Genomic DNA, 17,906 nt, shown 5'->3' with positions numbered 1-17,906 from the left:
GTTTAAAGAGTTAAAAATAAATAATAAAAAATAATGACCACGTTTATGATACAATCAAGATATACTAAATCATTTATCCACACAAATTATACATGAAAACAAAATTCATTTAATGATGATAATATTTTTACAATAATGTTTCATATTTGTATTTAAAAACTATTTTTTGATACAACACCAAATGTTGATCATCTTAAATAACAATATCTTTTGCTCTTGTTAAATCAAAATCTTTACGAGTTGTCAACAAATTCAATTCTATTAATCATTGTTTGTTCCCTGAAGATTAACAAATGACTACAAAAAGGAAAACATCATGATGATATACTAAACAAACAAATTGCATCATGTGTTCGGCATTCCTCATAATGCAAAAAAAAAAAAAAAAAAAAAAAAAAAAACCTATGAAGAAGTTCCAAAAAAATGTCATGTTTCATTTTGATGTAATGGATGGATTCTGTGAGATTCCAAAAGGAAATCAATCTTTCTTTTTTTCTTTACTCCTGCGAACATGGAAGATAGACAATGTTATAATAATTGATATATTTTTTCATAAGTTAAAATAAACACTACAAATAAAATAAAATTATGGAACCTCATTCTCAATTTCTTGAAAGGTTATTCATAAGTCGGATGCTCTGGTTCGGCATTACTTGTTATGGTTGTTTAAACAACTTTTTTATATAGGCTGTATTTTAACACAAGTAGAAAGAATTAAGAAAGACTGGAACATATCATACTCATAAAAAATTTTAATACAACTAGAAACAAATATGATTGACAAAAGAAAATTAAACCTGAAAAGAATTTTTTTAGCTATTGCTTCCTTTGTTGCTACTTCCTGTTTACCAACCTCTCGATTCAATGATCCTAAACTTAATTCTCTAATGACACAAAACAAAAGATTAATTATATTATACTGGTAAAGCGTATTTTATATATATATATGATAATATGAATACATAATATTCATTATAGAAATGCATATCAGAAAGTTTTTTTCTGAATAAAAAAATAATGTAGATTCACACCTGATTCCCTTGGCTTTAAAAGGTGATTTTTTTGGAAACAAATAATTTAGAACATCAATGACTCCTTATGAAACAGCTTGTTGTTCCTCGAATGTACCCAGGTATAATAATTTATTCACATTAAGGAATAATTGTTGAAGACGATGTTATACTCGTTTAATGAATTGACCTTTATTTAGTAATAAAAAAAACTTTTGAATATAGCAAATGCTGGCACCCCAATCTCGACAGCTTGTTTTGTAAAATTAATCATAAAAATTCTTTCTTGGTTGATTAAACTGGCTACAGATGGAGGTAGGATCATTTTATCAACAACTTCTTCAAATACAATTTGTTCAATGCTTTTATCAATTAATTGTTCAACCACTGAAGAAAAAGCCATCAATTCAACTGCACTAATTGGATCCTCAACTATCATACAAATTTTTATAACTAATGCAATAAAAACAAAAAATAAAATAAAATAAAAGTTATAATTCTATTCAGTCTAAAAATGAAATAAACAAAATAATTTATCATTGAGTAAACTTATGAAAATTTTAGAGTTTGTTCTCCATGTTTTTGATTGGGACAATAAAATTTGCCATTTATGAAGTTTAAGGTTTTTGCACATTCATTGTAGCAACAATAAAACCACCCATCAAAGACATCAACTTCACTGATCTTAGCTTGACATGTGAAAAGAAAATCCTAAAAAATTGAAGTAAATTAAAACAATTAAACGTACATTTATGTTTTCCTTCCTTAAATGAGTAATCCTACCACCAAGTAGTAACAATGATGCAATCCCGAAAGAAGCCATAGTGAAAACAACTTTTCTTGTTGATCTCATAGTTGCAATGATTGTTTTACAAAGGAATGATTTACCCGTACCACCATGACCATAAAGAAAAAACAAACAACTTTTATCATTTGAAATTGATTTCAAGACAACATCAAAAATAAACTTTTGGTCATCATTCAACTTACTGAATGATCTACAATGTTCAATCCATAACTCAGTGAAATTATAATTCATCTTTTCCCTTAATAATCTATTATTCATCAATGAATTTCTAGAAGCTACAGGTAGAGGCAATTTCTATTGAACCAATGAGGAACCATTCATATTAACAATTCTTCTAAAAAAGCTAACACATAATTCTTTACATGCTGGTCAACAATGTAAAATCTACTTGAATTCATCATATGATTCAATCTATATTCAAAATCTTCCCCCATGAGTCTCCAATTTTTTTTCTACAATGCAACTGCATCAGAAACTTCACAAAACATAACAATTATAATAAATAATTATCTAAGTTCATAACCTGCAGCCCAAATTGATGCTTGTTGTAAAACATCATGTCATTCTTTATCATCTCCCAATAAACCATATAAAATACATGCAACATGAAAAGATACATATATAACTCCATTAATAGTCTTTAAATCTTCAAAACTTGTTGTACCTTTAACAATATTGAGAAGCATTCTCAAAAAATAGAGTTCACCAGCTGTTGGATGAATAAAATTAATTCGACCAATAGCTCACCCTCGCTCTTTATGTTTCCAAACCTTTTTTTTTTGTAACCAAACCCATTTTGTTAAAATATCAGAGTATGTGAGTTCTAGAGCTTTAGGATACCTTTTTTTTGCCTCCAACCATTCAGTAAACATTGTTTTATCTAGTAAAGGCTGTTGAATAACATTGGCCAAATTGGCATTTTCAATAAAAGTGATATAGTGCTATTGGCGTAGATGGATTGATAATCTGATTACAGTTAGTTCTCGATAATGTACATCAAATCCAAATATTCTTCAACATGCTACATGACTTAACATATACATACAATCTAAAAACATTTTTATTTCATTAACTTGCATCAAATTTTGTTGTACATCAACACCATGCCCAACAAGAATTTCTTCTATCATAGCTCTTGCATGATCTGGCCCCTTGTTGATATACATAAATAGATACTTGATGAATTTTGTTTTGCTACAAATTTCAACATTGATATGAGCTTGGTGTCAAACAACTAAATCAACATTGTGAACCATAACAAATCTTGAATCTAAATTGACTTCACATATTCTAACAACCATACCATCATTTTAAGGTGGTCTTTTTGTATAAGAAACCAAACCTCCCTCTTGTCCAATAGTCTCCTCTTGATACACCTTTGAATAAAACTTTGAACATTTGTTATCTTTCACACAATGAGCTTTCATATCAATGACACCACAAGGTCCATGAATTATGAAATTGGTAATAGATTTATATGCCAATTGATCTAAATGTCTATCAAGGATTTTAGTAAAAATGATTCTATCAACATCAGCAGGAGTCAAACATTTATCCCTTGGATGCAATTATAATAGAATATGTGCGTGAGGCAATCTTTTTTTTTTGGAATTCGATGGTATAAACCATTGGATAACAAAATGAAAAAGGATTTATATTCAATTCCTTTTGTTAAAAATCATAAAAAAACTATGAATAAAAACATAAAGTTAAAATGTTGATCTACAATAACTTCATCAAAATGTTTGTTTTTTATTAAATTATCCATTAAAAATTTAAGCCTAAACTTAAATAACCTAGTAAGAATATCTGGCCTATCCTCAATTCGTTGTCCCGAAATCATAGATAAAGCCTCATTATCTTCAGGCCATCTTGAATTGCACGTAAAAGTAATAAACAAATTAGGATGACCATAATATTTACATATAGCTATTGCATCTTGATAATTTTTAAACATGAATTAAGGACTAGAGACAAAACTTGATGGAAGAATAATTCTTTTACCAATGGCTTGACCATCAACATCACTTCTTGTAACAATATCTTTCACCTTTTGATAGACCTTTGATCTCAATTATGTTTGGTTATCTCGTATCCATTAGAGGCGTATTCATTCAACACACAAATAAGCATCAACAATAAATGTTAGAATAATCTCCCACCTTTTAGTTGGGTACTCCTAGTTTTCATACATTGTTGAATCAAGTAGGAATAATATTCTATTATTGTGATTTTTTTTTCTCTTTATCATTAGCTTGAGATAACCTTGACAATTGTTTTTGATATGGAAAACCTAATGAAAAGCCATCTTCACCAAAAGGGAATAAAAGTGGATACTGCATTGCCATAAATAGAGGATGCAACTCACTAATACGCTTTAAACCATCACTTTAATGATTTACAATTGCATCACATTCATCAATGGTAACTTCATCATCACCTACCAACAATCTAGCAATTTTGAAACCTGATGAATCATTATATTATCTATCATTGTTACTTCTTCCTCCAATCAATCACAATCTGACATATCGAAGATCAAATTCAAGAAACCTATCATGTGCCATCCTAAAAGCTTTAACAACTTGAACAATGGTAATATCAACCAAATTTAAACTCAAACCATGATCTAAAACAAAGATTCTATTTAAAACCTTATTAGTTGTATCATGAATATATAGCAATGCAAATTTTAGAGTTGAACCAACTGAAAGCAGTAAAAAATCAATTCAATAATACATTTGTCCAATCCTAAACCCATATGGACCAAGTCTTCTGTTGATATCTACATCAATCTTGTCACCAATTAATGTAAACTGGAATATCGAATTGTACCTTTTAATATACTCCTTAAATCTAACAGCTTCCCCCCTTTGAGTATAATCCAAAAATGAATCCAAAAAAAGAGAGGTGTGTTTAAAAGGTTTTAATTTAATACTATCTTCCTTGCAACAAAGATTAAACCAAGAGCACCTTTTCTACTAATTGTCTGAACACTTTCATTAAGCCACATTTGTGTAATACAATGACTACAAACTTGATTTAAACCATCATGATTCAATAGTTCAAAATATTTTTCTAAACATCAAATATAGCAAAGAAACCAATAAATAAAACAAATAAAACATCCATCAAAGTAAAATAGGGAAAAATTAATAATAATAATAATAATAATAATAATAATAATAATAACAACAACAACAACAACAATAATAAGGCACAAATAAATGGAAAAATATTAAAATTAAACTCAATAAAAAAAGAACAAAATAGTTGAAATAAAATGAATGAAAAAAAAACTCATTGTTAGTCACCTTTTAGCTGCTCGATATATGCATAGTAAAATTTCAATTTTCATCATCAAAAGCAAACAATGAATGAAATTCAATACCAACATATAAAAAAATTCATTAAAAAATGATAAAAACAGTAAAATATGTACAATAACTAACACTAACCTGCATTTATATGAGTAGATTGTATACTAGCAAATTGAGAATTAATACATGGTAATGAATGTTGCTCAACATATCCTATTGATAAATGATGAATATATTGACCTTCAAAATGACCAACACTTGAAGTAGAACTTGATTTAGAATGATCTAATCTAGAAATCATAGTAGTAACAAAAGGAGAACAAAAAGGAACCTTCGTAGAAAAATTTAAAGATTATCTCGAGCATCAATAGTAGAATGCACATTTTTATGTTGCATTGTTCTACGACTTTTAGATACAACTAAACCATTTAACGTATCACCAGAAGTGTAATTTACTTATGATACCTCATTCATCGATTCATCAAATCAAATGTTTATAGGTAACATTGGAGACAAATTATGTGAAACCAAATTTTGACCATGATTACCCCTATAACATCTAAGAACATTTAATCTATTTAACCTATTAATTCTCCATATTTCATGATCATCCATGATTCAAATAAAACAACAACAAAGATACCAATAATTAAGTTCATACAAAAAGAAAAAAAAACTAACAACAAAATAACAAACATTAAAAAAAAATCATAACGAAACCAACATATAAATAAATATTGAATTAAAACATACCACACAAACAAATCGACATAGAAACCACTAAACCATAAAGAAAATGTAACACTAAAGAATACTTGCTAATAAACTGTCCGTTCAACTACAAAAAAGAAAAAAACAAAAAAATAAATAAAAATACTAACATAACTATAATAATGAATATAAGAAAACAAAACCAAAAACACAAACTCATTTCCATATTAATAATATAACAATAACAAAAGAATAATAATCATCATCAAAAGAAAAGAGAAAATAAAAAATATAATCATAAAATTATCAATGCAAATATAATAATATGATCTAGCTAAAAAATAAAAAAGCAAAGACAATTAAAATCCAAAGATAAACAACAACTTAAAAAGCTTGAACAAAAAAAAAGGAAAAGAAAAACAATCCATCAGTTTAAGAATGAAGTACCATTTATAGAATTAACTTTGAAATTCTTTCATATATGTTTTTTGTTTCAATAATTTAAATAATCGGCATTTTTTTATTGTTGCTTGAGTTTCACAACTACTTAGTCATATTTGTTCACAATATTACTAGATAAATACCCACATAAACAACAAAAAAACTTAAAAGCTAAAAAAGCTTAATAAATCAACTAATGTAACAAAGTAAATCAGATTTGGAAAAAAAAAACAAAGTATTAAACATTGATTCTTATGAGTAAATACATAACAAACAACCAAAAGGAAACCATAAATGTTCAAAAGAACCTAAATGTATTAATGCAGTGTAGACACCCATCTATGTCCGAAACGAATTGAGATCAATTTGCTGGGGATATTATTACTTTTATTAGTATACTATAGTATTATTATATATTATATTATACACTATAGTTATTATTATTATTATTATTATTATTATTATTATTATTATTATATTATATACTATAGTTATTATTATTTTATTATTATATATTATATAATATGGTTATTACTATTATTATTATTTATTTATTTACGCTTACTCTTTTTTTCTTTTCTTTCCTTTTCTTTTAAATTTGCTCATGAATAAGAATTGCAGGATCTAAATCAAAATCCCATGGTCAATGCCTTTAATGTTAAATCAACAAAAATCGAATCAAGGACCTAGGATTATGCTTGGATATAATCAATCCCAAGATTCAAGTTTAAATTGATTCCATCTGTTTGCTAAAAATCATCCTAAGACTGCCTATAAATTGGATTGAAAATTAGAGGACAGACGCACAAAAATTCTGAGAAAAAAAAGGTTTAAAAAAATTTTGGTAGTCAGGATTTCTAAAATTTGGAAGTTCAGATGTAGGGTTTAATTTGTAGTTTTGGGTGTGATTCTAGGTTTCTGGAGGTAGATTCAAGGTTGTAGAAAGTTTCGAAAAAGATTTAAAGCTTTATAGGATTTTTTAGGATTTTTTTAGGTTAGGATGAATTTTTCGATGAAGATTTGAATTTTTTGGTGATTTTTTTGGCGAGGGTTTGAAGTTTCCAGCGAGATTTCGATAAGATTTTTAAAATCCAACAAGGTTTCCAAAAATCGATGGATTTTCTAGTTTTCAGTTGAATTTTTTTAGTAAGTTTTTAGAAACCGACGGGATTTTCAATTTTTGGTTAAAATTTCTGGCATTGTTTTTGGCTATTTTAGAGAGAGTGCAGAGGATTTTCAAGCTTAGAAAGAAAGTGGCTCGGGTAATTCTGAAGAAAACACTAAGGTGATGCCTTTTATACTATTCCAGAATGACAGCATTTTGGAAAGTCTTGACCAATGGGTAACTCGATGAGTGTTCGTGTATTGACCCTGGTATCGACTCGACCCAATCGCTGGTTTTTTTTTTCATTTTATTTTTATTTTTTGATTTGATTTGATTTGATTTTTTCTGATTTTTATTTTTTTTTAAAAAAAAGAATGTTATTTCTGCCATTTTATTTCTAAAAGTAAAAAGGAAAGGAAAATGATTCAAATAAAAATATAAAAAACATCTTTTCAAATAAAAGTTTTTAAAAATATTTATAAAATCCTTTCAATAAAAAAAAAGTAAAAAAAAAAAGGTTTTTTTCAAACAACATTCCTTACAAAATAGATTAATGAATTCCACTCAAATTATTGGAGAGTTTTCATGGGTTTAAGTTTTTTGTGGAATCCACCAAACTATTAGGAAATTTCATAAATCAATTTTTCAAAAATAAAAAATAAATAATTTTTATCTTCTAAACTATTGGAGGATTGCTTCAAATTAAGCCCTATCAAACTATTGGGAGACTTTACTAAATAAAATACTTTAATAAATCTGATGATGGAGCCTCTTCAAAATGGGGCACTAATCTCTATGAATACTCATAAGGTGAGAGAATTATCTTAAATTGCTACCAAACTATTGAAACTAATTTAAAATTAATTTTCAATATTAAATTTTTTGGTAAATCATAAATATGATCAAGGCTTGGATAATTTGAAATCAAACTAGTACCATTCTTTTGATAGGCGTTATGGGGTTGCTACAACCTTTCCCATACGTAACCAACTCCTGAACCTAATATTTGTTTTTGCAGATTAAAATACGTTCTAGGTGGCCAATCACACCTATACAAAAAAGATTGGTGGCGACTCCTTCTAATCCATGTCTAGCAATAAGTCCATAAATCTATACGTTATGACAGTTTGTCGACTCTATGGGGATGTTGAGAATCAAGCTAGTAAATAATTTCTTATTATCCAAGCCTCGCTTAATAAATTTGAAATTATTCTATTCCCTTTTATCGCTTATATTTGCTTTATTATTTATTTTCCTTTTCATTGTGTATACCTGTTATTTATTTGTCTTTATTTTCATTCATTGCTTATATCTACTTAATTATCTATTTATTGTATATATACCTGTCATTCATTTGCATATGTATAACATAAGTCCTACCCAGGCTCTATTTTTAAGAGAGAGTGTAGTACCTATGTTCTCATGAGATTTCATGTCTCTGCATGGGCTTATGAAACACTCTTATTCAGATTGAACCCTCTTTACCTATAGCCTATGATGGGTAAGGATTGAGATTCCTTACTAGTCTATGATGGACTATGATATAAGGAATAATTTGGAAACCTTTTAGAATTGACCCAAGCCATATATAGTCAACCTTAAAAGCCCAACCATATATAGAGCCCTATCTTCCCACCCTTTATAGTCAACCCAAAATTCAGGATCATGTTGTTATCTTACTTGCTATATGATGTTTATGTTTTATTGACGTGACTAACTAATTTCTTTGTCTTATTTTATTTCTTTTCGTTTTGTGCATATTCATAAACATGTTTACAAATTGCATAGTATTCTTGCCCCAAAGCTATTTCAACAAAAGCCTTCATGGATTTCATAGAGCATTAGGTTTGCACTTCATCTACATTGTTTAAATGTGACTTTCCCATAGATGTGAAAATAGAATCAGAGAAAAAACGTCTAAACGAATGAGATTGTTTGCCATATGGTCATATCTCTACACTGCCAAAGAAAGTTCACCTACTTCTCAAATAGAATGACTTGAAAAGCTTAGCAGATATATGGAACAACATGACTCCTCTAAGGCAAGAAGCTTTCTATCAGAAGTTTGGGCATGTTGCATATCTCTTGTCAGTGGATGTTGATAACTCACTTATTAAGGTGATGATACAATTCTAAGATCCTTTCTGTCGTTGCTTTATTTTTAATGAAGTTGATTTGATGCCAACTATAGAGGAGTATTCGACTGTAGTAGGCATGTATCTACTATATCCAGACAAAATATATGTGAAGAAACATAAATTAGGGAATCACAAAAAAATTAGGCCAAATTTTAGGAGTGGAAAAAAAGATTATAGATTCCTACATTCAAGAAAAATGATAGTATAAAAGTATCCCATGGGAGATTATTCGAGATTTCATTATCGAACATCCAGAGGATGATTAAGGAATGAATGTATTTGCTTTAGCCATATATGGGTTGGTCATCTTCCCCAAGGTTTTAGGCCACATTGAGATAAAAGTGGTTGATCTTTTTGAACAGATTGAAAAAAAGTGTAATCTTTCTCTAGCTATCTTGGCAAAAACTATTAGATCTCTAAACTTTTACAGACAAAATGATAAAGCTAGATTCATAGGTTGTATACCATTACTATATCTATAGATGAAAAGTCATTTTGAATGCAAAAAAAATGCCTTCTTCAAGTTTTATTTCTACTCAAGAAACTTGATTAAGGAGTTTTGTCAAAGTGGTTGGCCAAAAGCAAAGATTCAAAAGGAGTGGAAACAGTTATTGCGAGAGCTCATGGCTGATCAAGTGAAATGGTTAGCTTCATAGATGAATAGGAAACCCATATTATATCAATGTATAAATGAGACGGGTTTCATTTTTAAGATTATGGGGGTCAACGAGTTATGCACCACTAATGGTAAGGAAACAACATGAAGTTGAACAATTTACTCCTAGGACATATAAGCTCAGCTAGTTCAATTATGGAAAGCCTAAAATTTTTTAGAAGATTGAAAGTGTGATCAAAGCTTGGAAAAAGCCCAAGAGGATAAGCCCAGGACCATTTACTAATAAAGCCACTCAGAAGTATTTGATTTGGAGAACCAAAAGGTGTCAAAAGGTGGCACTTATACCTAAAGACCATTATTAGTTTGTAGATTATGGGACAGATAATGTACTTTCAGAATTTGCAAGAAAGAAATATGAAGTAGAAAAAGAAGAACTAAAATAAAAAGTTCTCAAGATCCAGGTAAAAAAAGACCAGTGGCAAAACAAAGCAGAAAAACTAAGGATCCAAGTCCATAGGACTTTTAAGAAATACAAAAAGGCCTAGAAAGTTGTCAGAAAATGAGATGATGCCCTTAAGGAATTGAAAGAGCTATGCCAATAGCACAAAAGGTTGCACATACAAGTGTAGGCCAAAAAATAAACAACACAAATCTAGCTCATGAGAATGAAGAGTTAAAGAAAGAATGTGCACAAATAGAAGATGATTTTGAAAAAATTCAATAAGAAAATAAAATGCTCACAGACTATATTTGGACCCTAAGGGTGAAGTTAGATGAACAAAGAGATCGTGTTAGAACCCTTACAGAGAAGCATAGAGAATTATCTTATTAGGTGTGGTGTGGCAAGAGAAAGGGTTAGGAAGATAAAGATACATAAAACACCTCACAGCTCAGATAGGTAGGGCTGTGGTTAAGGTAGGTGAGATGACAGAAAAGGCTGAGGCACTGAGAGTTTCAATTACACCAGCAGAGAAGCATGGATAGAGGCTGTTAAACTTCATTGAGGAGGCTAAAGATCAGCATGAACAAGTTAAACATTTTTATAGAGGGACAATATTAGATTTGATGTAAAATAGACTTTTGTGGAATAAATAAAAGTTAACTTTTATTAAATTTTTAAGGGGTAAATATTTTATTTTTCTTTCTTTTTCATGCATTTGCATCACATTCATTCATTCATTATCATAACATCATCACTGAAACTTTAATTGTGGTACTAAGGTATAAGAATAGCTACACATCTATACAACACTAGGGTTAAAGCCAAGAAATGGAGCAAAACAATGCAAGTCATCTTAAAAGGATAGAAAAAACTCAATAGGCACTGGAAGAAAAGTTGAGTAAGATTCTAGAAGCCCTAGAAAAGGTAAACAAAGGAAAAGAAATAGAGAAAGATACCTTACTAAAAGCTACTAAATCAGCATATCCTTCAGATTTTGGTCCACAACAAACTCAAATTGCTCTAATATTCCAACTTCAATAGATAGCTTTTCCAAAATACAATTACTCGGAGATGACTTATGCACCCGATCATGAGAATGTCTAAAGTTATGACAATCCTGTTTACACTAAAAAGGTAGCTGAACACATTCAACTCCCTACTACAGATGAGGTAAAAGAAAAAGAGAAGCTGCAGACAGTTGTGCCTTTAAAAAGATCTAAAACTAATCAAGCTATGAATAAGCTTGAAAGAAGATTAAGGGCTATAGAAAGAATTGATTTCTATGGATCTATGGATGTAGTGGGGCTTTGTTTAGTATTGATATGGTGGTGCCACCTAAATTCAAAGTATCAAAATTCAAAAAGTATGATGGCACTAAGTGTCCTATCACACATATCACAATGTATTATTGTAAGATGACGGCACATGCCAGTAATGAAAAACTACTCATGCATGTTTTTCAAGATAATTTAACTAGGTCTATAGCAAGATGGTATGTCTAGTTAGATGGAACCCGAATAAAGACATGAAAAGATCTAACCCAATCCTTTATCAATCAGTATAGCCACATTATCGACATGGCCTCGGACTGTTTTTCTTTGCAAGAAATGGAAAAGAAAGCACCTAAATCTTTCAAGCAATATGCCCAAAGATAGAGAGATGTGACTGTTCAAGTACAACCTTATTTGATAGAAAAAAAATTATAGTATTGTTTGTGAGTACCTTAAAATCACTATGCTATGAAAGAATGATAGGAAACATGACTAAAAACTTTATTGATATGGTGACTTCGAGAGAGATCATCGAAAATACCATTAAAAATGATAAACTTGAAGGAGGTGAATCTTCCAAAAAAGCACCTAAAAAGAAGGAGAGTGAAACTGAAGTTATGAGTCTTAAAGGGCAGTAATTCAAAAGCTATTCTCGGCCCTCCCACCTTATATACCACCATACCATGAACTATACTTCTGTTTCCCCTTACCAACCAACTACTCGACCATCTTATCCATCATCACCATGATTACCTGCTCACCCAGTCAAATAATAAGCAATGTTCGAGAACCGTCGATAAGGAAAAGATCCTCCTTTGATCCTATACCCATAAGTTATACGGAGCTATATCAATAGCTTTATAAAAACCACCTCATTGCTTTCGTTCTTACAAAACAATCCAAATTTTCTTATCCCAAATGGTGTGATGCCACTACTCATTGTAACTACCATTATGGAGTAATAGGCCATTCTACTGAATATTACCTTTCTTTAAAACAAAAAGTTAAACACCTGATCAAATAAGGGCTGATAAGTTTTGATACCAGCGGGAGCTCAATACCCAATGTTAGCGGAAATCTCTTGCCTAATCATATAGTCAACGCCCTAGACAAAGATAAAATGAGTATAAAAATAAATGTAGAAGAGATTAAAATGTCATTTAACTAGCTGTATGATGTCCTATATTAAGTCGAGTTGTTACAACCAATAGCCTCATACATTTACACGAGAAAATATATCCCCAATAAAAAAAGTAAGTATCATAGTAGCACTTAAACATTCTATTGAAAAATGTTGGCAGTTTCATCAAAAGGTACAAAAGTTAATGGATTTTCACTAGATAAAGTTATATGAGAAGTTAAGAGCCTCGAAAGATATTGAGATGGCTATGACAGACAGATGGGTGCCAAAGCCTATCACTATACATTGTAAAAAATAGCCACAATCAGTTGGGGATAAGTTTATTCCCAAACCAATAGCTTTCAAAGTTCCACACCCATTTTCCTACAAAGATGAAAAAGAGATGCCTGAAGATATGAATATAAGGTGACGATTCGAGGGTAGCAAAAAGGTATGCCAAAATCTGAAACTACCAATATAACTATTGTAGGAGGCATAACTAGAAGTGAAAAATGTTATACTCTAAAAACTTTGAAGAAAGAAGAAAAGAAAAGAAGAAGTAGATTGAACCAGAGATCCCAAAGAAAGACACCTCAAGGTTTGTGCTTGAAAAAGAGGCTTCTGAGTTTTTAAAGCTGATAAAGCATAGTAAATACTCTATGGTAGAGTAATTAAATAAGATGTCAACCAAAATTTCTCTGCTTTCACTTCTCTTGAATTTGAAACTACATCACAATGCCTTACTAAAGATGCTAAATCATGCTTACGTGGCCTACAATGTGTCTGTAGAATATATGAATCGCATGGTAAGGAATTAGTGGTGCCGCATCACATCTTTTTTAGTAATAATGAGATCCTGCCTGAAGGTAAAATGAGCACTAACGCTTTGCACATCATTTTTAAATGCAAAGACCATATAATAGCTAAAATCTTTATTAATAATGGATCAACTATTAATGTCATACCTATGTCCTCTTTGGCCAAGCTTCCTTTTGATATGTCCCATATCTAAAGTAATCATATGGTAGTTCAAGCATTTGATAGGACTAGGTGAGAAGTCTTGAGAGATGTTGAATTACCTATGCAAATTGGATCGTGTGTCTTCAATATAAAATTCCAAGTCATGGATATCTCTCCATCATATAGTTACTTATTGGGAAAGCCATGGATGTATCAAGAAGACACCATTTTTTCCTTACTGCATCAAAAAATCAAATTTAATGTGAAAGGATAATTGGTGATTATGGCTAAGGAAGAAGACTTATTGGTGACTTAACCCATAAGTGCCCTATATGTAAAAGTGGTAGACGAATTATTAGAATGCTCTTACCGATCTTTTAAACCTATTAATGCAGTAGATAAGAGGCTAAGATTCAGTAGAATTATGATTAATCAGATGGTTAATAAAGGTTGGAGTATTGGGTTTAGTTTAGGCAAGAATCTTCAAGGAATGAGAGAGTTCCCAAAACTTAAAGACAACAGTGGCAGAGTAGGATTGGGTTATGAGATGGAAGAAGTACCAAACAATAGCAAAAAGGCAAATAATGTACAATGGTTATTCCTTATTTAAATGAAACTTTCAATCCTGAAGGATACAGGTACTCAAGAGCTGAAGAAGACTCAAGATAGGAAGAAACTTTTGCCCAGTTATCCATTCATATGGTGGATAATGAAAGACAATGTAAAGAAACTTTGGTTTATTCATGCCCACTCGACTATGAGCCAAAGAACTTAAGGGTCATCTAGATTTCTGTTGTTTCTAATCATTTTTTAGTGTAATCACATCTCTTAATTGCTTAAGCCCAAAAGCATTAGAATGAACTCTTATGTTTGGGCCTTTTATTTCTTATTATCTCAATAAAAGTAGAAGTATGCATTTTGTCCATTCCTTTTATTCCATTCATTATCCCATCAAAGTTTTTTGTCAATTTTCCTATCTCATTAACTTTCAAGACCTCAAATAAACATGAAAGTAACCATGACAACGATCCAAGGTTTAATTTAAAAATTTGATTAATACTAATAAACTTGAAACTAAAGATGGCTCTGAGGAATACACTTTGTCCCTAGATTTAATGAGGCTAATTAAACAGGAAGATAAGTCCATTGAGCCTCATCAAGAAATTGTTGAAATGATTAATCTAGGTGATGCTGAAAACATAAAAAAAGTCAAGATTGGTGCTTCACTTCCAACAGTAGATCGACAATGGTTAAAAGATTTGCTTAGAGAGTTTATGGATGTGTTTGCCTGGTCCTACCAAGATATGCCTAGGTTTAGCATTGGAATAATAGAACATAGGCTACCCTTGAAATCGAAATGCAAACTAGTACAACAAAAGCTACGGAGAATGAAGCCAAAAATGTTATTGAAAATCAACAAAAAAGTAAAAAAATAATTTTATGCAGGCTTCTTGCAAGTAGCCAAATATCCTGAATGGGTGACTAATATAGTATCTATCTTCAAAAAAGATAGAAAGATATGAATGTGTGTAGACTATAGAGATCTGAATAGAGTAAAACCTAAAGATAATTTTCCTCTACCCCACATTGATACTTTGATGGATAATACAACATTCTTTTTCATGGATGGATTCTCTGGCTATAATCAAATAAAAATGGCTCCAGATGACATGGAAAAGACCATATTTATAACCATGTAGGGAACCTTTTGTTATAAGATCATACCTTTTAGACTGAAAAATGTCGAGGCAACCTATCAAAGGGATGGTAACACTTTTTCATGATATGATGCATAAGAAAATTAAGGTATACATGGATGACATGATTACAAAATCTCAAAAGAGAGAGAATCATGTAGTCAATCTCAGAAAATTGTTTGAGAGGTTGAGAAAGTTTCAGCTTAAACTGAATCCAGTCAAATGTACATTCAGAGTCAGGTTAAGGAAACTATTAGGATTTATAGTCAATGAAAAAGGGATAGAGGTGGATCCAGACAAAATTTAGGCTATCCAAAATTTATCCTTGCCAAGCACACAAAAAGAGGTTTGAGGTAACTATATATCCAGATTCATTTCTCAACTCACCTTTAAATGTGATTCCATTTTCAAACTCTTTTGAAAAAAAATCCTAGTGAATGGAATGACAAATGCCAAAAAGCTTTTGACAAGGTTAAGCAATACCTATTAAATCCTCCAATATTAGCACCACCTGTCTCGGGGAAACCACTAATTCTGTACATAGTGGTATATAAGAAATCAATAAGATGCGTGCTGGGGTAATAAGAAAAATCTGGAAGAGAAAGAAAGCTATTTACTACCTGAGTAAGAAGTTTACAAAATATGAGTCCAAGTACCCATCGCTCGAAAAGATGTGTTGTGCTTTGGCCTAGATAGCTAAAAGACTCAAGCAGTATATGGTTTACCATATAACCTGACTTATAGCAAAATTAGATCCCATTAAATACATCTTTGAGAAGCCATCATTGTTAGGTAGAATCGCAAGATGGCAAGTGATGCTCTTAGAATATGACATAGCATATGTGAGTCAAAAAGCAATAAAGAAAATGTCATTGCTAAATTTTTGGCAAATAAGGTTGCTGATGATTATGAACCTATAAAGCTTGATTTTTCAAACGAAGAATTAATGGCTATCTCAAGGATAGAAGAAGATAATGGCAAGGAAGAGATATAGAGACTATACTTTAATGGGGTTACCAATGCCATAAGGCATAAGATGGAGTAGTCTTAATATCTTTAATGGAACATTACTATCCTGTCACAACAAGATTGAACTTTAACTGCACTAATAATGTCACTGAATATGAGGCTTGTGTTATAGGACTGCATACTGCTTTAGATAAGAAAATTAAAGTGTTAAAAGTATTCAGAGATTCAGCTCTAGTCATTTATCAATCAAAAGGTAAATGTGCAACAAGGGATTCAAAACTCATCCCTTATCACAAATACATCTTAAAGCTGTGCAGACAATTTAAGGCAATTCAGTTTGAACACTTGCCTTGTGAAGACAATCAAATTGTAGATGCCTTGGCTACTTTGGCTGCAATGGTATGGATTGGTGATACTGCTGAAATTTAACCTATCAAATTAGATATCAAAGACATGCCAGTACATTGTGCCAACTTAAAAGAGGAAGAAGATGGTCACCCCTAGTATCATGATATTATACGATATCTAAAGAATCAATAGTAGCCAAATCAAGCAACATAAAGTGATAAGAGAACCTTAAGAAGGTTAGCTATGAAATTCTTTTTAGATGGGGAAATTTTGTACAAAAGAGGTAAAGATCAAGTATTATTACATTGGGTAAATGCCTTTGAAGCCAAAAAGATTATTGGGGAAGTTCACAATGGTGTATGTGAAGCACATGCAAATGGGCATATGATGGTAAGACAGGTTATACGAACTAGATATTATTGGTTGACAATGGAGAAAGATTGCATTGATTGTACTCGAAAATTTCATAAGCGCCAAATTTATGTTGACAACATCCATGCTCTACCTGACGCTCTATATGTTATAGCACCACCCTAGCCCATTTTCTATGTGGGGGATGGATGTCATTGGTCTCATTGCCCCAAAAGCCTTAAATGAGAATAGATTTATTTTTGTGATGATTGATTACTTCACTAAATGGGTTAAAGCCACCCCTTTCACAATTGTGACCAGATTAGTAATATGTAAATTCATAAAAAAAAAAGATTATTTACAGATACGGGCTCTTAAAAAGAATCATCTCAAATAATGCAAAGAATCTTAATAGTAAAATGATGCAAGAAGTATGTGTTCAGTTCAAAATCAAACATCACAATTCAACTCCACATCACATTCATATCATTGTATGCTCATCATAGGTTTCGATCTCGACTCAGATCAGATTATTTTCAAACTCAAGATATCAGTTCAATCATTTATTTATGACTTCAACTCGATCTTGGTCACCTTCA

General features: G+C 30.7%; 1 protein-coding gene across 1 annotated transcript; it reads right to left on the bottom strand.

The window, feature by feature from the left end:
* Positions 1–1,996: 1,996 nt before the first annotated feature.
* Positions 1,997–16,181, bottom strand: LOC149514651 (uncharacterized). The gene is made up of 4 exons (XM_089744227.1): positions 16,123–16,181; positions 4,062–4,206; positions 3,545–3,772; positions 1,997–2,008 (listed from the first exon to the last, which is right to left on the bottom strand). Exons 1-4 carry the CDS (start codon positions 16,179–16,181, stop codon positions 1,997–1,999), a joined length of 444 nt encoding a protein of 147 aa, XP_089600353.1.
* Between the last annotated feature and the right edge of the window lie 1,725 nt (positions 16,182–17,906).

Source organism: Durio zibethinus, chromosome 15 (assembly GCF_047325235.1).
Source record: "Durio zibethinus cultivar Kanyao isolate XHJ-2024 chromosome 15, ASM4732523v1, whole genome shotgun sequence".
NCBI lineage: Eukaryota > Viridiplantae > Streptophyta > Magnoliopsida > Malvales > Malvaceae > Durio > Durio zibethinus.
The sequence above is the reverse complement of the archived record's forward strand: the minus strand, read 5'-3'. Positions and strand labels throughout refer to the sequence as shown.